Source organism: Sturnira hondurensis, unplaced genomic scaffold, assembly GCF_014824575.4.
Source record: "Sturnira hondurensis isolate 20B ecotype Veracruz unplaced genomic scaffold, ASM1482457v3 Scaffold0004152, whole genome shotgun sequence".
Classification (NCBI taxonomy): Eukaryota; Metazoa; Chordata; class Mammalia; order Chiroptera; family Phyllostomidae; genus Sturnira; species Sturnira hondurensis.
Window position 1 is genome coordinate 4062007 of NW_028076783.1, and position 24764 is coordinate 4086770.

The 24764-nt window shown below is 43.4% G+C and overlaps 1 protein-coding gene across 2 annotated transcripts in view; it reads right to left on the reverse strand.

Annotated features, from left to right (window-relative positions):
* The window catches only part of GRIA1 (glutamate ionotropic receptor AMPA type subunit 1), a 273984-nt gene that overhangs the window by 70144 nt on the left and 179076 nt on the right, over positions 1–24764 (reverse strand). For both annotated transcript variants that reach the window (XM_037044847.1, XM_037044846.1), the window contains exons 9-11: positions 19589–19699; positions 18687–18893; positions 12441–12811 (exon numbers count right to left, since the gene is read on the reverse strand). In XM_037044847.1, the coding sequence (XP_036900742.1) occupies positions 12441–12811; positions 18687–18893; positions 19589–19699 (689 nt within the window). The remainder of the gene's footprint in view (positions 1–12440; positions 12812–18686; positions 18894–19588; positions 19700–24764) is intronic.

Consider the following 24764-nt stretch of genomic DNA (forward strand, 5'->3'; position numbering starts at 1 on the left):
TATGGAATATTAATAAACACTGGCTGTAAATTTCATATATATATGTATAGTATCTGTACATGGGGTGAGGGGGGAGAGAGAGAGAAAATATACCTTTTATTGAGCACTTATTACATATCAGGACCATGCTAAGTACTTTAAATACCTCATCCCATTTAATATTTGCAATGATGTAAAAGAGTATCACCTTCATTTTTATGTAAAGTGTAGCAGATTGTATTTTGCAAGATCCCCATACCAACTTCTCCCACTCCATGTGCTCTTATGATATGATTTGGCACATGTCTTACTGAATGGTAGAATCCTCGTTCCTTCCCTTTTGGTATGGCTGGGTCTGTAACTGTGGCAGAAGTCACCTTGTGTGACTTCCAAGGTAAGGTCATCAAAGATAATACACCTCTGCCTGCTTCTCTTTGGGTATCTATTCTTGCAACCTGGCCACCATACTATGAGGAACCCAAGCAGAGCACAGAGAAGGCATGTGTGGGTGTTTAGGAAAACAGCCTCTCCTGCCAGCCACGTGTGTGAATGAGACTTCAGATGATTCCCCCCACCTATATGTCAAGTCATCCACAGCCTTGCAGTTTTTTCATCTGAGGCCCCACACATCTTTAAGCAGGGCCAATGCAAGGTACTGTCTGTCTTTTCAAATTTCCTGACCTATGGAATCCTGAGCATAATAAAATGGCTGTTGTTTGATACCACAGGTTGGGGGTGCCTTGTTATGCAGCAGTAGTGACAGAGGGGCTGGGTTGCAAAGCTAGTGGCCCACAGCAAATTAGTGTAAGAGGGACAAAGAGCATTAGAATAAGGGACATTATTAGTATAAGGGACAAACAGCAAATTAGTATAAGAGGGAGAATCTGGCCCAGGTTGAACTCCAGAGAACATTGTCTTCTTAACTACTCTGTTGAAAATCCCTGCATGTTTATGAGTCCTGTAAAACCAGTCTTTCACCCTGGGCTGCAGAGAAAACCACCGAAATGCTGACCACTAAGAAACAAGACCAAGTGCCCAGGAGATCAGGAGGGGAGTGGCGGACAGAGGGGCTTGGCAAGGAGGCGTCCCTGCCCAGAAGACGAGTTATCCTGGGAGAGTAGAAGGACCTCAGGTCCAGGACCTCAGCTTGAGCAATCCTGGGATGGGATGAAATAATGCTGCCAATATCCTCGAGTCATAACACTGCACCTGGCAGCCTTTCCCTTCTCCTGCAGACAGGCTCCAGGCTTCCCCCTGGCTGGTGCTGGGCCAGGAGCATAGCCAGATAAGGAGATGCTGGTCAGGGAGCCTCAGAAAGCTCTTAGCAGAGAATAGATGATTGGTGGGAGGCCAGGGACAAAGTAGAAGGAAGTAGAGTGACTAACACAAATTAAGGGAAAGAAAACTAAGATTTACAAATTAAGATTTTTTGAACCTCTAGTATATGTTAGGCACTAGGCAACATGCTTTAGCCTCTTTTTGCTCATGTATTCTTATAAAAATCCTGTAATATTGGTATTAATGGCCCCTTGCCTCATTTTATAGTTGAGGAAACAGGCTTGGTGGTTAAGTTACTAGCTCAAGTTTATAGCTAGTAACTGGTGGACTAAGATCCAAACCCAGGTCTATCTGAATAATGTGAATATGGTCTCAAAACACAGTAATCTCCCCCCCTTTTTTTTTTGCTTGGACACCGTCCCTCCCCTCTGACTTCCTTACCTGGAGTTTCTTTTATGAGTTTAACTTTATTCCTTGGGACCAGCCCAAGTCTCTTTTTGTAGTAAGCCGGCCCAGATCATTTTCATCCTCAGGGACTTTTCTATCTTCTCTACCTATTGACTATAAATCCTACATTTGGGAATTATTCAGATGCGCATTATACTTTATTATCTATCTTTTCTCTTGTGTATCTTGGTTTCTCTACTGACTGGCAGAGTCAGAGATCTGAACTCATGTGTCTTCTTTGCATCTGCTATAATGCTTAACATTGTGCTTAATATGAGGTTTAGATCCTACATGGTGCTCAATTAAAGCATTTCACTGAAGAGTTCTCTCTCCTCTCTGTAGAATTATATAACCACAGTAACCAGAGACAAAACAGAATAAACTTGTTTCTGTTCTTGCTCCCATTCCCAGATAGGCACCTACATAAAGAATAGGACATGAAAGAGAAGATGAATACCGAGTGTGTGCCCAGCCAGAATTCCACAGGGGGAAGGCATCTTTCTGCCTGACAGCCCCTGCTGCCTACTGCTCAGGAGATAAATGACCTTGCAGCAGCAGTGGCTGGGATTCTTTGAGCATCCAGCCAGGACCTTTTGAATTCCAGGTATTAGACGCTGGCTGACAGACACGCTTCCATCGATGGTTGACCAAGCCTTAATACCAATCAGTGAAGGTACTCCACAGGGAGTTGGAAGTTACCTTTTGGTGGCAACTAAAGAACTAGCTCAATGTAGCCTATTTTCACTTCTGTGTGTTTCTCAGGTAACAATCTAATGGCCTTACAGCCAGTTAAGGGCCCCCAAAATCATGATATTGAGTGTATTATTGAACTCGATGAACTTTGAACCCTTGGCTCATGAGTACCTAGGTATGACTTTGATTGACAAGCCCCATGGCTCAACACATACCTGCTTCAGTGCCTTTGCTCAGGGTGATCCCCATCAGAGAGTTCCCTCTTCACTTTGCTTTTCTTTTGTAGAAAATCTTATCTCATTTTTAAGGCGTGGTTCAATATTGCCCAGAAGTCTCTTTTCACTGCAGCCCACACTCATTTTTTTTCCTGTCTCAGAGAAACTCTGGCAATGCCTCTACATACCACAGAATTTAGCCCTTGGTTGCACACCCCTCAGTTCCCTCTGTTCCAGAGAGACAGCATGGTGCAGTGAAAAGAGCCTGTGCTTCGGTCCAGACCCCATTATTTCCCTGCTGTGCAACCCTGAAGGTCTCTGCACAGCAGCGTAGGCACCCTGTCACCTCCCTTAGCAGCTGCATGGTATTTCATCAGATGATGAACCATTACTTTTCTCCTGGGGTTTCTACTGGGGAACAGTGGACTGCTTCTAGCTTTTTAAAACAAGAGTGCAATGAACATACTTACACATTCATCTTGTCACATTTGCACAACCCTTTCTATAGGATAAGTGTGTAGATTCCAGCTGCTTCTAGCTCCACAATTTTGGGGTCACTTGTGATCCCCTTTGCCTCTTGCCACCCCCTATTTATACCTAAAGTGCTGTGGTTAAAAACTTGCCCTCTCCAGCTTTTGGCCCTGACTATGGAACCTGCTGTATGCCCATAGTCGCCTCCCAGCTGAAACCACAGGTTGGTCTCTCCAAAGTGACACCAATTACATCTTTGCCCTTGTCTCTGTTTTACCATCTTCCTCACTTCTGTGGGACATGCTGTACTCACTCCTGGTGGTGGCAGGATATACTCCTGGGTGCTCACCTTTCCTTCCTCAGAGGTGGGTTTTAAAGACAAAGATACTATGAAGAATAATAATGAAAGAAAAATCCAAAGTAAAAAAGGTTCATTAAAAAAATTAAGGATGCTTTTTTTAATGCATTCTAACAATTCACAGGGTGACCTGAGGGATCTTCAGAAGATGTCTGGTCATGGAAGACAGTAGCATGTCAAGGACTAATCATGGGTGTTAGAATCAAGCAGACGCAAGTTATAATCCCAACTCTGCTGGGTAACCTGGGATATGGGAGCTAATCACTCTGAGCCTCAGTTTTCTCATCTATAAATGAGATGTATTGATGTACCTGGGCAGAGGTTGTCATGACAGTTAAAAGTACTGTGGTCTAACACTTAACAGAGTGCTTGACACATACTAGGTGCAACAAATGAAAGAAATTATTACTATTATTTCCCCCCAAATAGATAAGATGAGAGCATTTCTGAGTAGTAGAGCAACTGGCAACATTAGGCTGACAGGGAACTTTGTTTTCTGGGTCTATATAACTCCCTTTTCTCTAATTCTGTCTCTTCCTCCAAATCCATTCAAAGAGCAGGACTGAGTTGCCATGTGACGTATAGTTAGTGACAGCCAGAAATGCTCTCCATCAGGTTGCTTCCTCTACATTAAGTGAGAAATATGACATGGTCTTAGAAAGTGCACACATTCATTCAACAAACATGTGTTGAAGAATTAGAATATTCAACAACCTATGTCATGTTTTGAATTAGTTGCAGAGATGAGTTTGCCAGTCTGTGTCTTGATAGTAAATATACATGGGAACCACAGTGGAAGGTTGAAGATGTAAGATGTCCCCATAGGTCCAGGTGACATTGGCTATAACAACAATGTCAATGGCACTTGCTATTGATGTATGTCAGTTAGTATGTCAGCCCTATGCAAGCAAAGGAGAACCTTTCCATGAATTGTCTTTTAATATTCAAAATATCCTTTGGAAGTAGGTCTTCAGATTATCATCCTCATTTTCCTGAAGAAGGAACTGAGGTGCACAGAAGCTATTTTCCCATGCCCACACAGCTTGTAAGTGGTAGAGTTAGGATCCAGTCACAGTCAGTCTTATTCCACAGTTCGAGCCATAACCATTACTGTAAAGCATCTCCAGAGGAGCCACTGGGGTTTGGAAGGCAGCATTCACACAAGGGGGAGGACTTGAGCCGGAAAGATGAGAGAGGTCAGACCAAGTAGAGGGAATGTCAGGGCACACAAGTGGAATGGGGCTTGGGTAACAGAGTGAAGCTCCACTTGACTTGGCTAGAGCTTTGACTGAACCTGGGAGACAAAGGCAGACAAGCCTTAGATGGGGGTGGTACATAGTAGAGACTGTTTTGCTGCAAGTTCGCATCAGGGAAAAGTGAGACAGAGAGGAAGTGACTCCCCCGGTGTGTTCTTAGTAGACTGGGATTGAGTTTCATTCTAAGCTCCTCCTTCAATGGTGTGGGCCTGCCCCCTGTGACAAAACCTGCTGCCGGGAACCCCCTTGGGTAGGACTCTCCATTCTGCTCCCAGCAGCTACTGTGTCTCCTTATTTTAAGGCCCTTTCTCCTTAAGCTGCCACATAATCACAGTAACTATCATCACCCATGGGTGTAATTTCTGTGTTCGTGTGCTTGACACCATTTATTTTCTGCTAGGTACCTTGGGTTTATTTCGCCCATTATCTCCCTTAAACATAGCTAGGGTGCAAGTATTCATTTGCTGCAGTTGGATGGTGTACCTTACTCATGTTTAAAACCATCAGGCTCCTCAAACATTCCCCACAATTCAATTAATTATGCTTTCACTTTCCCTATATAGAACTTAGTGCTTTGTTTCCACATGAACAATTAATTGGGTCTCTTAATCTCAAATGCTATATTTCCAGAGAGGGTTTAAGAAGAAATGGGGGGGGGTTCTTCTAGTGCAGCCCCCATTCATGGCCTGGATTTTCTAGGGCATATGGAAGAAAATAAAAACATAGCAATCAGATTTTATACTTGGAGCAAAAATGGAGAGAGGTGAGGAGAAGAGAGTCCTTTAAAAATATGTAGGTATGATTCCATGTGTGTCTAAATGTATGAAAGATACAATAGTGTTTTTATACTTCCCACCATTCTTTCAGGGGTCTCCAACTAGTGCCCCCACAAGCTGAACCTAGGCATGCGTTTGCTTCATGTGCACAGAGTTCCCATGACAATGACTTCCTAGAAGTGAGTGGGGGTGGCCCTCTTTGGCTGACACATATGTGTCCCAGTGCATCACAGTCCCAGCCACCTCCATTCCTGTGTTACTGAACTTGCAGTAATTATCCACATGACCTCAGTGAAGTTTCTTCCCTCTCTAAGTGGAGATTTTCACCCATCAAATTGGGATTGCATTTTGTTTTGTTTATTGCCCGTGCCCTCTCACTAGAAGCTAAGCTCCAGGAGGGCAGGGCACTAAAGGGATTTCTGTCTACTTTGTCCACTGACATCTTCCTTAGCTCCTTGAACCACACCTGCCTCCTAACAAGTGGTGAATAAACACATAATGAGCGAATACATGGTCCTGATCATCCCTTTCAGTTCTGTGAAACACTTTCTATAAATTTGTCTGCTGTGATTTGGGAGGAGAAAAAAAATCTCTCCTTCAACAAAACTAGTCCAATCTCAGACTTCCAGGCAATCCAGACAGAGCAACCCATTTGACTGTCCCCCCTTGCTAATGGCCAGAACTGCTGGCTGAGATGCAGAAAATGATGCTTTTCACTTGTTTACCCAGTGAAGCTTTTATTCTCCTGTCACTGCATTCATTTTAATACTCCCATGTGGCTTTCAGAGCTTCTGAAACTCTGACTCTAAGGCTTTTAAACTCTGACTCTAAGGCTTCTGAAACTGCTCAGTGTCAGAACCTGGCTTTGGGTCTCACTATCAGGTGGCTGAGGACTAAAGTTGAAAAGGAAGGAGGCATTGAGCTGGAGTCCCTCAGCAATGGGGGCGGGGCAGGGGGCACTCCTAGGCAGTCCATGCACAGATCACACCTGCCACAGTAGCAGAATTTCCAGTTCTGCAGGTCTGGAGCAAGGCCTGGAAACCTGCACTTTGACGGACATCCCAGGTGACTTTGATTGAGGGGCACAGCAGAAACCCCCACATCCAGTTCCAAGAGTGAAAGCATCAATCACAGTTTTCTTGTATCATCATTATCCACAAATCCTTGTGACACTGTTCCTTGCAGCGGTGAATCTATGTCTTTTATGAGGCTTATGTTTTCTAAAGGTGAGCTGTTATAATTTCAGGCTGCTTTCATAAATGTTTACTCTCAGCACTCCTTCTTCCTTCTGCATCATTCCAGCCACATGAAGAGGAGGAAGATGTTTGCTTGGCCATCTCTGGGAGGCCTGGAGGGAGAGCTTGGTGGGGAGGGTGGGAGGGGGGGTTCTCACCTCAATGTGGAGGCGAGGCTATTTGTTGCTATGGTATTTGTGTGTGAATGCAAAGGCCAGGCTGTCATTGTGTTGTGGTTTGGGCTCTGCTCATTGGCTTTCCTGTTCCCATGGTGAATCAGTTAGTTACAGGGCCCCCAACAAGTCCATTAGCTGGGTGTTGTGGTATGCCGTTCCCAGATCTCCAAGTGCCATCACTCCCCCGCTTGAGACTTCTCACTGAGGGTAATTATCTTCACTAGGTGGAGATAATTATCATACATTCTGATCCTTTTAAAAATCAGGAATAAGAGAGGGTTCTGAAAGCTTAAGTCTAATTTCCCATTTTCCTCTGCTCCTTCAAGATCTTCCAAATTCCTCTCATTCTCTGTGCTGAGGTCACCTGAACCCAGAAAAGTACTGACCCCATGGAGAAGCCAATGGGGAAGTGGAAGCTGTGGGAATAAAGAACAGAAGAGGCCCACTTTTATTTAGTTCACTTGCAGGCAAAGAGACCTTAAATTGAGGCTGCATGGAAGGTGGCTCTGGTCTGGGCACTAAAGCCAGAATTATTATCTCAATCACCTTTAGAGAGCACCCTTTTCTCCTCTTGGGTGCATTTTCTCATTGGTAACATGAAATGGAGAACTGAGATCATCCCACAGTCCCTTGCAGAGCTAAAGGTCTCTGGAACTAGGTAGCTCCGTGTTTTTCAAATGCTCCCTCCACCTTAGATTTGCTGTTGACACTTCCCTCTCCTCACCTTCATGTATCCAACCCATCAGCAAGTGCTGTTGATTGTGGTTTCAAAGTGGACCACAAATCCATCTCCACAACCCTCACAATTTCCATCACTGTAATTTCTCCTGGATGGCTGGGAGAGTGTCTTGCTTGGTCCCTCTGCTTCTACTCTTGCCTATTCTCTGCTCCAATTCATTTCCCTCATAGCTCCCCAGAGTGGCATTCTGGCACGTAAATCAATTCCAGTGTCTTTTCATTGTATTGAGAGTGAAACTCTAAATCTCTACTGTGGCCACGGGGCCCTACATGATCTGGCCTCTACCTGCTTCTATAATGTTGTCTCAAATCCTCATTCTCCTCAGTCACTATGAGTCAGGTGCACTGGTGACTCTTCCCATCCTTGAAAGCACTACACTCTTTTCCACCTGAGGGCCTTTACACCTGGCTATTGCGTCTCTCAGTCCTAATGAGCCTCACTTCTTACCTATCAGCTCCTTGGAGAAACCTTCTCAGAACATGTTAAGTCCCCTTTAATCCCACTTCCCTTATTACCTATTGCTATGTAGGTTCACTTATTCCTAGCACATCACAATTTATACATTCACAATTACTCCTTTAATGTCTGTTCATACCATTATAGTGCCAGCTCATTGAAGCAAACACTCCCACCCCTCTTGCTCCATCATCAATATATCTTCACATCTTAGCACCCAGTGCCATGCCCTGATGTCATAGCCAGTTAGTAACATCTGTTGGATAAATGGATGGCACTGGCCACAAACAGAAGAAAAGGTACAGGAAGAAAAGTTGAGGAAACTGAAGGTACATTTTGTCTCTGGTTATTTTTTGTCTGTCATATATCCCCCATCAAAATGTTCCTCTCTGTTAAAAAAAAGGAATCTAAAATATGTATTAAAAATAGATCTTTGGGCACAAGAAGCAGACCTACAAGTCAATTCATGGATGACATTTTTATCTGTGATCACAGCTAAAGTGAATTTTAACTTCGAATGTTAAAATAGGTTACACAAAGCCACATTTTCATATACACATTTTAAAGGGAGGAGGGAGGCATCTTTAAAGCATTTCAGGAGTATTTACTGGTACACAACATAAAATGTGCCGATTACAGGTTTCTTTATCTACTCGTGGTGCTGTTGCCGGACACATTGACTTCAGGCATCTGAGACAATGTTGCTGATTGACTCCCCCGACATCCATTCCCATCCCTTCTGCTCTAGAGGCTAGAGCACCCGAATTCTTGCCTCCTGGCCTCCCTTGCCGCTAGAAATGATCACAGGCCGTGGTTCTGATTAATGAGATAGGAGTAGACTTCTGCTTGGGGTGGGCAGTCCTCTGTTCATTAATCCTTTCTTTCCTGATCTAGAGAAACAGAAATGGCTGGCAACAGTTCTTCCTCTTCTTGCTGCTTGAATATGGACACAGCGTCTGGGAGCTGCCACCTTGTAAGCATGAAGAAAAGAGTCACAGGGCAACTGACCCTGATGTCACTGAATCAAGCAAGAGCCAGTGTCTGCCACCACTTTTCTTATAATGTGAGAAATGTAACTCTCTGTTCACGTTATTGTGGTCAGGTCATTTTGTTTCTTGCAGACAACCACATTTGGCCACATTTTGCTGGCTTTGGTTAACAGACATTAACATGAATTTAGAAGAGGTTACAAAGAGATAGAATGACTTGTGTACGAATGAATGCAGGTACAATTCGGATGAAACTTAATTCCCTCACTTTCTAAGTTAGTGAGGATTTATGGTATATTGTTTCAGTAATTAGCAAGAACAATTAGTCAAAGCTCATTGGAAAAGGTGTTTAATATATGCAAGTGCCTTAAAAATACTTTCCATCCAACCATCCAGTGTCTAACCTGGAGTCATGCACATCATGAAACTTTTTTAATTCATTGGGAAATGTGTATGAAATCTGTTAGTATTTATAGTTGTCTACTTGGTCTCTGGCCCAGATCACTGCTGAAGTATCTTTGTTTTTTTGTTTGGCCCTAGCAAGATACCTTTTCTCTTTAACATATATTTCCAAGGAACACTGTGATGTGTATTCTGGCTCTTAGGGGGCTTTTATAGGGCCCTCAATCTGGGATTGGCCAGGGCCAGCTCGATATAGAAGGAGTCTGCCTCACGTGGATAACACTCCCTATTCTGTCAGGTTCACTCCTGTGTCTGTCAGATGCTTTAATCCAACATGACAGATCCTCCCATCTCCTGTGAGGCAGAGCCTTTGGAGTCCCGGCATTGCTGGTGTGGAGGGAACCTCTGGCTGTTTCTGTTTTGACGCTGGGCTTTCCCAGAAAAGAGCGGTCTGGTGCCTGCTCTTGTGCCCAAAGCAGTGTAAGCACACTTTCTTCTAGTGAAGTTTCAAAGAAGCCTAGTGTATTAGATTGATAACATCATAAGAGACAGCCTCTGCTTTATAGTACTTCCTTTGTGCTGGCTGGAGGATCTGCTTTGGGTCTATATGTTCAATCTCCTAAACCTCACAACAGTCTTGGATGTAGAAACTCTTATTTCTATTTTACCGGTGGAGAAGCAGAGGCATAGGGTGGAGTTGTATTCAAAATTGGGATGAAGGAGACTGGGTATGTTCCTATTCAGTCTCATCTTCACCTCAGTGTCAGTTCCTAAGATACACTTGTGGAACCCTCAGATGTTCCTCAAAAAACCCTCTTGCAGCCAGAGGTCACAAACTAAGATACCCTCTTGGCTGAGTAACAAAGTAATGAAAGAAGAAAGATGGGGGCTGTGGTAACATGGGGAACTATTGTCAGTATCTGTGAAGGTCAAGCAACAACGTGCCCGACAGAACTCAGCTGTTGGCCACCAACTTGAGTCGTCTGGAGGAATGGTGGGGAGTCTCAGGCCAGACCACTGGTGCCATTAGGTGGTAAGATGCCTACTGAGGAAGGAAATAATGAAGAAAAAACAAGCCTGTGGGTCTTTTGAGATACATGCATGTTTTGATGGCTCTACATTATACTGAGAACCATTTCTTCTCACTGTTTATCCACTGGCCTGATTTATTTTTAAGTAAGCCCTTCTCCTGCTTGGTTCTGTCTACTCTTCACCATGTGTTTGCCAGCACTGGCCAAGTATCCAGTCTCACACCTCCTCTCCCATGCACCTCCCCTGACTGTCTTTTTATTTAAAGAAAAACAAAATTATAATGGTGAATGATGAGACTATCTAAATTATACATCAGGCAGAGTGAGTCCTGCAGAAAGATCCTTAGAAAGATTTTATTCCATTGCCATTTAGGAATACTAGTTCTCATTGACACTCAAATGCAAAATAATCTTAACTGTGGTAAAGATATCGCCAATGCATGCCCATGAGGCCTTGATGTATACACAATTATACCCCCAGAAAGGGAGAGGGTGTGCAGATCAATCCATGGTAGCCAAATTCTTTTTTTTAAAACTATACCATTCATTCTTTATTATTTTTTTAAAGATTTTATTTATTTATTTATCTTTAGAGGGGAAGGAGAGAGGGAGAGAAACATCAATGTATGGTTGCCTTTCGTGCGTCCCCTGCTGGGAGTTGGCCTGCAGGGAACCGGCCTGCAACCCAGGCATGTGCCCTGACTGGGAATCGAACCGCGATCATCTGGTTCACAGGCCCGCGCTCAATCCACTGAGCTACACCAGCCAGGGCCCCATGGTAGCCAAATTCTTAACCATGCCTCCCTGCATGCTGCAGAAACTTGGTAATCTACAATAGACTGCCTGCTGGAGAAAGAGTTCATAGATGCCACTGTAAAAGAAGATACAATCAATGCTTGCTTATCAGTGAAATCGAAGGAGATTTGTGGCATGGACATTTCAGAATGTACTTGAAAGAACATTAGACACAAAGGCAGGAGGTAAATAAATGTGGAAATTGGTCTAGATTGGTGGTTTTCAAATTTCTCTTCTTTGGATTCTCTTCTTCTTCTTCAAATTTTCCACTCCCCACCCTTCCTCCTTTCTTTCTTTCTTAGCTTCAGAATCCTTTTACGCAAGAAACATCATTCACAAGTCCAATATATAAAACAGACAAAACCAGAGCTACTCTTGTTCCATGTGTGGGGCTGGAACCTCACTGATTTGCTCACCATAGTACTCAGTATGATATCACAGGCACCTCTGAGAGCCCTCATTTCTGAACCACCAGAAACAAATTATCACGAGCATTAGAACTGGATTATTTCCAAGGTCTTTCTTAGAACCAAGAAGAACTTTTCTCTTTAAGATGAAGAAACGGAGACTGGCTGAAGGACACACACAGCATGCTGAAGCCCATTCATAATTCACTGCTCCTTCAGCATTCCAAAGTAGTACAGGATGGTGATCTGAATCACAGTTCACCTAGCTACCAGCTGTTTAACTTTGCCAGAATATTCATCATTTTTATGTTTTCTCATTCATAAAAAGAGATATAATGATAGCCCCACCTTATGCTTGTGTGAGGATTCAATGAGATAAATACACATGGAAGACTCAAAACATTGCTTGGCCTATAGCAAGTGTTCAATAAAAGTTGGTTGTGCCATACTGTCCCCCCCATCTTTTCTCTATATCTTTCAGCTGCAAAACATCAGAGCTGTGATTATGCCTATTAATCATGACAGAGCACACCAGACAGACAGTAGACAGAACTGGCCCAGACACAGGATGTGTCTAGACATTCCCCTGCATGCAATAGATGGTTGACTGTAATGCATAGTTGAAACACTGAGCACACTGAAGTCTGTAAATAATTCATATTCCTTAACTTTTCAGTATTTGCTTTTACCAAGAAAAATATAGCACTGAGCAAAGGGGTTGAAAAGAGCTGACTGACCTGGGAGAGATGTCACATCCTTGCTGCATGAAAGCTCCCAGGGAGAACCACAAGCTGTTGAATATCCCAAACTCATTGGATTGGTCACTGGTTGTCTGGTCCCGCCCTTCCTCAAACTCTTCACTGTGCCATTCATAGGGGCTGAAGCGGCTGACCAGGAAAAGGACGACACTCACTCCAATGTAGGCAAACACAATGCACATCCAAATTTCATAAGCCAAAGGATCGAGAAAGGAGAAGACCCCTGGCTTGGACTTCTGTGGCTTTTTTATCATGATGGAGATCCCCAAACTCATAAATGGCTTGGAGAAGTCTATCACCTCTTCCCGGACCAAGGTAATAGTCAAAGGGGCCACGGCCACATCTGCTCTCTACAAAAAAAGAAAGAGAGAGAGAGAGAAAGAATAAAATGCACTTGAGTTCAGCAGCATTCTGTTCTCTTGTTTCTTTCTTCACTGTGAATATTTGTTTGTGTCTTAAAGATTGTGAGTTTAAAAGAACTTTAGAGGTCTAACCCCTGCTATTCTCTATGGCATATTTCTGACAAATGAGATCAGCTCCGTATCTTACAGAAGTTATCCCATTGTTTGACAGTTCTAATTGTTAGGAGCATCTTCCTAATCTTTCTAGAAGGGGGCTGTTGTGGTACCTGTTGTTTTGCCTGCCTGGAGGCCAGGCCTCCTTTCTTAGCTAGAAGCACAACTCCCGCCCCACTTTCAGTCATCCTGGTTCAAATGCAGCTGATCACATGGTTGTATGGTAAAGCATACAACCTGGGTTTAGCCAACTCCTCTGGCCAGAATGAATCATTTAAGGATGGCATAGGACCCATGTTGTTTTAAAGAGCATTAGCTCTGAGAGGCAGAGTGAGAGATACAGAGTGAGAGGTACAGAAGCTAACCCATGATGAAACATTTTGGGCTATCTTAAATTCAGGAGTTACCCTGGGCTCCTTAGCATCATACGCCAATATATTATTCTGTTTGTCCTTAAGAACATGAAAAAGTCTTTCTGTTTGCCTAAGCCAGCTTGAGTTGGGTTTCTTTTACCTGCAACAAGGTAATCCTGGGTAACAAGGTGGAGAAGACAGATTTAATTCAATAAACATTTATTGAGCACTTAATGTGTGTAAGCACTAGGCTGGAAGCTGTAGGTAAGCTATAGTCCCTACACTGAGGGAATTACATGCTAGTGGGAGAGACTGGTTCACACACACAACCTTTCAGTCTATAAAGTAGGCTGGATGTGTGCTATCCAAGAAACACAAAATGCGACAGGAGGCCAGGGAAGGATTCGTTCTGGCTGGGGCTTTATCGTCAAGGAGGTGACATATAAATTTGGCACTGAAGAAGTGACATATAAATTTGGCACTGGAAGGAGAGTAGGATTTTGACAGAGTAGGATTCTGGCACTGAACACATTTGAGGAGGCAGGAATTACGTGAGTAAAGGCCTGGCAAAGAGAAGGAAAAGTAGCATTGCTTCTATTTTTTACCCCCCAGGAAGACTGCTAAGAAATACACAAATAATTCACTTTTTAAAATTTAAATCCAGCATGTAGATAAACATAAGAGGGTTGCAAGAAATGCTTAGCCTGAGGCATTTGGCACATGGCCTCACCAGCCTTGCTCTCCTCTCTCTCTGGTCTCTCCCCAGTGGCAGCAGCGCCAGCAACTATGCAATAAAAACCCACTGTTCTACTGGCCTGAGATCAGGAGATCTGCAGACCCAAAGGGTGCTGTGGACAGATGCCACAACATTCATTTTTGAAAGTAGAGACTTGTCTAGGCAAGTTTGTGTGAGATGTATAGCTCTCTACTTTGATGCTGTGCAACAGTGTGCATTGTGACAGTGAGGCTGGTGACAGAGGCTGTGAGACAGGGGTCCCGCTTGGCCCCCCACTGGTGTTGCTTGGAGATTTCCTCTGGTTACTCTCATTGGCTTGGGTCACTGGAAGATGCTTTCAGTGGAATAACAAGCCTGGCTTCAGAATGACTTTGGTCCTCAGTTATGGAAAGAAACTTTCTGTAGAGCAGAGTGGAGTCAGGTGTGAATTTCATAGTAATTTTGTTTTTTCTTTCCTAATGCCCATCACATACATCTTGATAATTTTCACGAACACAAGCTAGTGGAAGGGGGAAGGTATCTCCTCTATTCTCTTTGACCTGGGAGAGAAAGTAATGGAAATGAGGAGCTGAGCACAAGTTACCCCAAGGAGGTAAGAGGTGACCAGCTTTGAGAGTGGTAACAGAAACTGAATGGACTTGTTTGATGCCTCCTGGTGTGAGTTAGTAGAATGGACTGTGGGCTGGAAAAAAATCACAGTGACATCATCCTAACGAATAGTTCATTGAGCAGTTCCAAGATTTGTTTCATGGAACATTATTTCTGGAAGGATGCTAGTAAGTATAAAATTAAAGTAAACATTGGGAAACACAAATTTAAACAACTGACTTTGGGGCAGGACTTCTCAGAACTTTTAAAAGATGACTATGTACTGAGAATTTCCTGGAGAAATAATTAGATAGCCTATTTCTAAAATTAATTGTCCGTGGGTCCCCACGCATCAGAAGGGTGAAGGGTGTGTACGACACACACGGAGATGCTAAATTCACCGACCACATTTTAGCAATAAGAAACTCTGGTCCAGAGAGGGAAGGGGGTTCGTGTAAAGCACCAGTGTTTCAGCTTGTTTCCCATGGACTGAGAGGTCCAGGAGCTGAGTTGTTACTGGAGCTCTGCAGGGCTGGTCAAGGCCAAGGCTGACCTGGAAAAGTTGACCTGGGGCTCTGCTCTGAGACTCACTCACCCTGTAGACATGAGTGAGACAGGTGTCTTTTTGGAGATTAATACCCTCATTTAAAAAAGAGAGGCATACAGGTGTTGAAGGACAAATACCATATGATCTCACCTCTAACAGGAAGCTAAACAACAAAGCAAACAAGCAAGCAAAATATAACCAAAGACACTGAAATAGAGAACAGGCTGACAGTGACCAGAGGGGAGAGAGGAGGGAATTTCAGGGGAAATAAGGGAGCGATTTAGAGGAACCTATATAAAGGATACATGGACAACAACTGAGAAGGGTGGAAATGGGAGGGAGGGGGGAGGATGGGGGGTGGGATGGGATGGGAGTAATAGAGAGAAAACTGTACTTGAAAAATAATTAAATAAAAAATTTGAAAAAAAAAGAGAGGCATAATGTAACTTTTGTTTTACCAGTTTGATGGGATTGTTTTGTGAGGCTCAAATGACTTCTAATATGTGAGAGTACTATGAAATGTGAGCATTTCACAGGCACTTAAAATTATTCGCTTAACCTTAGGACAGTGATATGAAACTTGAGCATGCCTCAGAATCACCTGGAGGGCTTTTGAAGAAGATGGGTGGCAGGGTTTCTGTATTACGTGCTTATGAGGTGAGACCTGAGAGTTTGCATTCTGTTGATGCTTGTCCAGACCTCACACTTTGAGAATCACTGACCTAGGAGATCCCAGAACAAAAGATGTCATGTCTAAAAACAATCCTGGGGAAACTGTAAACAGTTTTGATGCAGCAAATGAAAGAAAAAGTGAAGAAAACTGTCAGAGACAGAGAACTTCTATGAGCCAGGCACTGTGTAGGTGAATACTCTCTACCCCAACCCTGGGACAAATAACTTGCTTTTCCCAATTTTCAGAGTTCAATGGTTTGCAGGAGTCATGGAGTCTGTAAGCTGGCAAAGTTGGAACTCAAGTCCAGGTGTCTGTCTGCAAAGTTTACTGTCTTTCTGCTTCACTAAGACAAAGGACAGGCAAGAAAGTCACCTGTGAATCAGGCACAAAGCCATACCCATGTAAGAAGCAGAAGTTTTGTTTGCCACATGTGGCATCTGTGAACGCAGAGGCTCTGGCTGTTCTTACCACCTTACAGTGCAGCTTGGATGGTATGATTTCTACTCAGGTAGCATATCCCAGCATGGGGTTCAGAAGCCAGGCTACATGCCCTGACTTGGCTTTTACCAGCTGTGTGTCCTTTGTCAAATTACATAACCTCCCTGGGCTTCAGTGTCCTTGTCAATAAAATGTGGAAAGTAATTATATCCACCTATTGGGTGGTTATGAGGAGTAAATGAAATAATGTGGGTAAAGTATTTAACATGGCACCTGAAACATACTTCATGGTGAAATACTGCTACTACATTAGTTGATAAGAGAAAGAGAGAGCAGAAAGGATGAGAGAGACTGTGATCGAGTTAGCTACTTAAAAGGCATCTAATAATAATTTGGAGGACTCCAAATGAGTTTTGTCTGACCTCACTGGTTGTTTTTGGCTGAGAGATACTTCCCCAAATTTCTTTATTCTTCTTCAGGGAACAGGAAATCAAGGGAGGGTATCCAATTGGGCCCATCATAGAGTCATTAGAATATAGTTTGTACTGGGCAGAGGGCAGGCCAGGTAAAGGGGAGGGCTGGGGGAAGGCTGGTGAGGAGGCACCCAGAAGTAACACATCACTGGCTGCTGGGCTGCAGTGGGGGCTTGCCCTCAAGATAATCACACCATTGCTCTGCCTATTACAGGCTTTTTATTAAGGGAACAATGGGGTGAAGATGAAGATGCATGCTGGTGAAGGTGAAAAGTTCATAGCAGTTGCCATGGGGATGACCTCACAAACTTGGCAGAGGTTCCCATGGAAACCAGCTTCCAGATGCAGCATTAACAATCCAGGTTTCTATCTTTCATCAATGAAACTTCCTAAAGTGAGAGGTGGTATGGAGAGGAGAAAGGGGAGAAGCACGTCCCACCCTTCAACTCATTAACCATCTTCCCAGGTGATCTCAAAAGCCACCTTCCTGGGGAAGATTTTCCTTATCCTGTCTCTGTGTCCTTTGAATTCCCGTGGTTTTGTTTTCAGGCCATCATGACCCCTATTGCCTTCCTAAAAGACAATGAGATTTCCAAAGCTCCTAAATGGCAGCTTTATCCTGAGCAGAATTAGCATCATCCTGGGACATAAGTATGCTTCAGCTAAGAGACCCAGAGTGCATTCTTCCAGTTTGGTGAGGGAAGCTGTCCTGTGGTCCCTTTCCTGTAAGTGGCAGCTGGATTCTTCTTCCATTGCCATACATTGTTTCACTCAAGTACTTTTTTGGTCTTCCACTGTGCACTGAGTCAATCCATACTTTCCCCTTGTCCTTTCTTACACTTATCCCTGGCAACTCTTCACTTAAGCCTTTTACAAAAATTATCAGTATTTTCTCACTCTTCTCTCATACCTTACTTATTTCCAGTACCATTTTTATTGTTTATTCTTTAGAAATTTCTGGGATGCCTTTCTGGCTGTTTGAATACAGCCACTCTTCATGTTCCATATCCTTTTCAAGGGTTAGATAAACTCATGTTAGCCTCTTGCCTGAACTTCGATACTGTGCCATCTTTTACCATGCTGTCTCATTATCTTTTCTATATCCATCTTCATTCCTATAAAATGTTAACATCCTTGGGGAATAGGGATCAGATATTGTACTTCTCAGCGATCCCCTAAATATGTAAAACAATTCAGGCATTCAGTAGTTTCTCAAAATTGCTTCAATTTATGGAACTGTTTGCGGCATTATTTTGAGTATAGTGAGTTATATAAAGAAGTAGACTTACTCTTATTACACAGGTAACTGTGATACAAGTCAGGGTAAGCGATAACACAAGCAGAAACTAAATTCTGCAGGGGAAGGCAAGAACAGTTAAGGAGGTGGGTTTGTACCTGTAATGGGCGCCGGGGGTGGGGTGGTGGAGAAATGGCACCTTGGAAAAAGTAGTATCTGATACAGATTTTGGAGGAGGGATTTTTAGAGGTGCAGAATGGGAGAGAGCACTCTAGAGACCAGTGTAACTCTGGGAATTCTTTGGCTGAAATGGAAGGTGCAGGAGAAGTGAGTGTTGGGGCAAGTGATGAGAAAGTCGAATGGGTGCATCTAACACCAGGGAAGAAACTTAAATTGGGGGAGCAGTAAATGACTTGGCACTATGAATGACAAAGTGACAACCCATCTTTGTCACAAGACTGAGCTGAGCTCAGACCAGGAATTTGAACAAAGAATGTCTTAAGACATTGGATTTTGGACTCCTCATCTTTTCATCAGCAACAGTACAAAATACAAAGCTATGGAGTCCACTAGTCATCTGTGGGAATGGCCAGCCCACTGCCAAATGATTTCTTCTCCAACCTTCGCCCTCTGCTGGGGAACCTCCCACCCTGTGGGGCACTTACCCCGTAGACCAGCTCTCCCACCATGCCATTCCAAGCCTTTGTGTCAGGGTCGCGGGCTCCATATTTCCCATCACTGACAATCTCAAGACGGTAGGAGTAACCCACGTGCTTGGCAATCTCTGCTGCCAGCTCTACACAGTAGCCCTCATAGCGGTCATTGCCCTCAAACTGGTTGGCATTCTTCTTGAGCATCACATAAGGATCTTCCTGGTGAAGAAATGGGGAGACGGAGGACGTGGGTTATGCAATCACTCATCGGTAGGGAGGCCTTGGGGTGGCACAGGAGGATGTCAGCAACTTTGGCTAACTTTGGGGGAAGTCTCTGTAGCCCCTTCTTGCATTTCTGCTCCCTCATTACAAAACTTCTTGGGTTAAGGAAGCAAACCACTAAAAAAAGAATATCTCACCATTGAGATGTGGTGCAGTTTTTCCAGTTATGTTCCAGTAGTTCTTGTATTATTGGAGCTACCGTTGGGGGCATTGTGTTGGGAATATGGACCCTAAATAGGCCCTAGGCTTCTTACGATCAGTCACTGAAAACTCATACCAGCTTCACTTATATTCGCTCTAGGTGCTGGGCTTTAGGAGACTTTCTTTGAAAAGGGCTTTTTCTGCGGGAGGGTGGAATCTGGGAATTACCACGTCAGCCTCACCCCCATGTTTTACACATGGGGAAGTGATGGCTCAAAGGAGGCTAGTGACTCATCCAAGGGCCCAAAGTGAAATCTTGGCAGAGCCAGCGTGAAAAAAGTACCTCTGACTTCCAGGAAATTCCTTTTTTCACCCCCTCTTTCTACCTATGGCAGAGTTTTGGCAAGAAAGACTAGTTTCACTCCTGGGAAAACCTTTGTGTGAGTCCAGCTTGCATCCTGAATAACCTTGATGAAGGAGTGAATACTCACTAGGATTGTAGTGACGATGTACGTTCTATTCTGGACACTTGAATTATCCCCCCCGGCTTGAGCATCCGTGGCTGCAGGAACAAATTTGTCATCTTCATTCCAGTAACCAATCTGTTAATGAGAAGAAGGTGGTGGCATGAGTTGAGCCAGGATTGTTAGGATTGGCCAACTCCGGCCCTCCCAGCTGACACCAGGCAGGAAAGCAAGGGGCTCAGCATCGCACCATGCAATACTGGACACACCAGGCTCTAAAGTGTCGGTGAATAAAAATTAGAAGCTAGCTGCTCTTTAGGTCCTCCCAGCCCCACCCCAGTGAAAATCCTCAACTTGACCAGCTAAGCCTCAGGGGGTGAGGGTTTAAGTTTGCACAGGTAATTATTTTGTACAATACAAGCCAGAGCTGNAGTTGAGCCAGGATTGTTAGGACTGGCCAACTCCGGCCCCCCCAGCTGACACCAGGCAGGAAAGCAAGGGGCTCAGCATCACACCATGCAATACTGGACACACCAGGCTCTAAAGTGTCGGTGAATAAAAATTAGAAGCTAGCTGCTCTTTAGGTCCTCCCAGCCCCACCCCAGTGAAAATCCTCAACTTGACCAGCTAAGCCTCAGGGGGTGAGGGTTTAAGTTTGCACAGGTAATTATTTTGTACAATACAAGCCAGAGCTGTGGAAATTTAATTCTCTGCAGTTGTTCACAAGGCCAAACCCCTATTTCCCCTATGCCTATGAACTCTTCTCTACCTGAGCCCTTTCTGAATTGTAGTTGGGTAGTTGGGATATGATTAAACATTACATTCCCTTTGCTTTTTTTTTTTTTAGGTTAACTGTATTTTTCCATCTAGATTCAACCTCCTAGGTGATTGTTATTTTATCTTTATATATTTCTCTTATTTTCAATTATAAACTATTATAATACCAAGCATATAATAGTGCCCAATTAGAGATATTGACTAACATAATTTTTTTTAAAAATCAGTAGGTTATTCATACTAACTCATTTTCCAAGGTGTTTGAGAAAATATTTAGTGGGTCCCTACTGTGTGCAAGGCTCTGACCCGAAACATTGGTGGTATTGTATGGCAGAATTTAGAGAAATACAAATAAGTCAAAGAAATGGTTCTTATTCTGAAAATTCCTCTAGCCCAGTTTGGAAGACTTGACATACAGGAACATGTGGCTCCAGAAGTAACAACTGAGAGGTCCAGGTAGCCAGAGCCTGAGGGGCTCAGAGAAGCAGAAGCCCAGTGTGGAACCTATGCTGGGAACAAGGCAGCAGGAGGAGGCAAGGATTAATGCTGTGATTAATGCTGTGATTAATATTCTCCCCTTTTAGATTGGGGAGAATATTAGCCAAGATGTGAAGGTAGGAGTCTGCTATATATGTAAGTTCAGAGGGTCCTGGGTGGAAGATAGGGTTAGCACAGAGGGCCTGGGCCTCTGGGTCTGGGTAAGAGCAAAATGGTGTGGTTGATACGGCCCGCCTGCCTGATCTCTGTCTCTGTCTGTGTACCATATTTTTCAGACTATAAGATGTATTTTCTTCTCTCCCCAGCCCCCAAATTTGGGAGGAATAATGGTTGTTAATGCTGCTGTTGAGTTCTGTTTACATTTATATTGGTGAAATATTGTTATTTATGTTATTAAATATTTTACCACATTTTTTTGCTTCAAAATTTTTTTCCCTATTTTCCTCCTCTAAAACCTAGGTGTGTCTTACGGTCCAAAAAATGTGGTATGTCTTAGAGAGTTGTGCCTTATATCATGGCCATTCTGCTGGCTGTAGATATAAAGGTCAAGAAGGAAGAATTCAGGGTGCATATGCAGAGAAATGAGCAGGTCTCCCAACAGCCAGAACTCAGGTCAGGTTCAAAAAAACCTAGGCACATGCTGGTGGTCAACTCGAATGTCACCTTCACCCTGATGTCATCCCCAGTCTGCTCAGTTGGCAATGATCAATTCTCCCTGTGGGTCACTGCTGTTCACATTAATAATAATAATTGCCAACAGCCTAAGCTGGAAATCACATTAGTTAACATTTATTGCCTACTCTTTGTGTTTCAGGCACTAGTCTAAGTGCTTTTAATATTTGAACTCCTTTTATCCTCACAAAATTACCCAGTTCATCCTATGAACTGGGTGGTTATTAGTCTCATTTTACATGTGAGGACATGGAGATGTGGAGAAGGGAGGTAACTTTTCCAAAGCTACAGGAGTGTCGAGGAGCCAGGGTCTGATCCAGGAAGGCTGACCACAGGGCCAGGCCCTACCCAGCACCAGTAAGCTGCCCACCAACACTTGAGTGCCTCGGGTTGGTTCCCGCTGGCCCTCTGGTCCTCTGGTCTGTTTTCAGGTCTTTCCCCATTTCCCCGTGATGCTGGGGGCTCCTTGTGGAGAAGGCTGGAGGTCTTGTCATTCTAGGATCTCCTTCTTAGCACACAGATTCTTTCACAGAGATGCTGCTCAGGAACTCTTTGTTGAGGGAATGAGTGTATTCAATGTGGAGGTGAACTGGCCATACTGGAGCGGAGGCCTGAAGGGGGAGCCCATCTCTCGGGACTCTGGGTCAGGATTGACCCTCAGTGTAGGCATGAACACAGCATTGCCTAGGTGGGGCACTTTTAGTCAGCATGGAAGGAGGGACACAAGAACTAGAAACAGACTTCTGGAATATAAGAGCTGGAAGAAGCCTGAACAATCATTTCTCCTAGCCTCTTCCTTTTGCAGACAGGAAAACAGAGGCTCAGAGACCAGGGGACTTGCTCAAGACCTCCCTCCCTTTGCTAGGGGGGTGCTCAGTGGGACTCCAGGGCATCTGTGGGGCCCCTCACCCCTTTAGTTATAGGGGAGTGACAGCCTAGGGATGAGGAGGAAACTCAGGGTTCCTTGGCCACCACTTCAGCAGTCAGCTCTGCCTTTTACCTGTTTTACATACTGGAATTCCCCTTATGAGTTCACTTTTCCAAGGAACCCTCTGGCTGAAAAATAAGTTTAAAACCACTACCGTAGACCCTTCCCTTTTCCCCCTGAAATTCCCTCTGCTCTCTCCTTTGGTCACTGTCAGCCTACAGGGACAAGTATAAAAGACACTTGGCCAAAAACTAGGGCAGGAGAAATGGGAGGGAGGTGGGGAGGGCCAAGGGAGTCAGCTGGGATGGGTGTAAAAGACAGAAAACTGTACTTGAACAACAATTAAAATAAATTAAAATAATAATAATAATAAATTAAAATAAAACCACTGTTCTAGCAAATCATGATGCAAGGTTTAAAAAAATTCCAAAAACTTTTACAACCTTTAAGTCTTTTGTTCCTCACATATGTAAATAGCACAGATGGTTTGGGATTATTTTCTATTTTACAGATGAGAAAATTGAGGCTTGTGGAGTCAAATCATCTGATTGGTAGTAAGTAGGTTTTATAGCAGATTAGTGGCAGAGCATAGAAGCTATGTCATAGACCTCAAAAGTAGGGGTTTTTAAAATACAAACTTAGGAGAAGGTCTGGCTAATATAAATGTCATTTCCCTTACCCCATTTCCTCTCTTTTGCCTTTTCTTTTTTCTTCCTTTCCTACCTTTCCTTTTTCTTTCCCTCTTCACAGTCACAGATCTAGCTGTTCCTATTCAAACTGTATAACCATCAATATAGAGGAAATTGCCTCTTTTGACTTGCAACTAATTTTTCTAAAATCTACAATGTATTAATTGGTATTATTTAAAAAAATGGGAGCTTGATGGTCAAGAGATTGATCTTTGGTGCCAGGAAGATCTGGTTTAAAAGGCAGATTTTCCTAATTACTGCCTGCCTGACATCAGGCTGGTGCAGAATGGATGCAGTAATAATACCTGTCTCCTGGGCGGCTGTGAGGGCTAAATGCACGTACAACAATAAGCATTGTGTGTGGTTCATAGGAAGTTACCAGTAGATTTAAAGTAACATTCGGTAGGGTCATGTCTGAAGGGAAACAGGCTTCTCTACTACAAGGCATTTCAGTTTCAGTTTGCTATTGAACATTATCAGTCACCATAAGACATATATACTATGAAGCATTTTTTGAACACATTTGATAATGTAACCCTCTTTACATGAAGAATGTCCTGGGATAAGTGGTCCCCAAACCACAAAACTCTGCTCTAAAATATCAAGTTATTTTGATAAAAGATAGGAGAAAACAAAAAACCAAGATAAATCTGTGTAGACCTAACTTTCATGGTTTAGAAGAAAACTTGAATTTTTAAGGATAGTGGTTTTTCCCTAGAGGGTATTACGCTAAGTGAAATAAGTCAGTCAGAGAAAGACAAATACCATATGATTTCACTTACATGTGGAATCTAAACACCAATATAAATTAACAGAATATAAAAAAACCAGAATCAGATACAGAGGACAGCCTGGTGGTTGCCAGAGGGGAGGGATTTGGGGGACTGGATGAAAAGGTAAAGGGATTAAGAGGTACAGATTGGTAGTTACAAAATAGTCTCAGGGGTGTAAAATACAGCCTAGGGGACACAGTCAGTAACTATGTATGGTGCTATGTGGGTACTGGAAATATCAGGAGGAATGCTTTGTAAAGTATATGATTGTGTAACCACGGTACTACACGCCTGAAACCAATACAAAATAATACTGAATGTAAACCGTAATTGAAAAAAATATAAAAAAATAGTTTTAACTTAAAAATTGAGATAGTGGTCCTTCAAAGCTAGTGTCATAGCACTGATGTTAAATTGGGAGCTATAAAGATTATTGGATATCTTGGCCTATATACAGCTCCTCTGATATCAAAAGTCAGAAAAATAGTTCAATGTTATAAACAAGCTTATTTTATTCCTAACACTTTTATAGGGCAATAAAACCATATCACCAGTCAGAAGAGTCAGGTGATGCCAAGACCCAGCTTGCACCTCATGTAAACTAGCAGGCTGGGAAGTCCAACTGCAGTCTGATAAAAAGAAAGCTGGCAGAGATTTTTGGAGGGACATTGTGCTTCAGAGATGAGAGATGGGTTGAATGATTATGCAGCGCTTTGATTCGCTACTGAGGATATGCAAGAACTTTGATTCTATCTGAAGGTAAATCAGAGCCAATAGTTGGGTAAAGATGGGGGCCAACTGTTCAGGAAAGGTTTAAATAATTCTGACAGTGAGAGGTCTTCTCCTGGGGCCAGTTATATTATTTG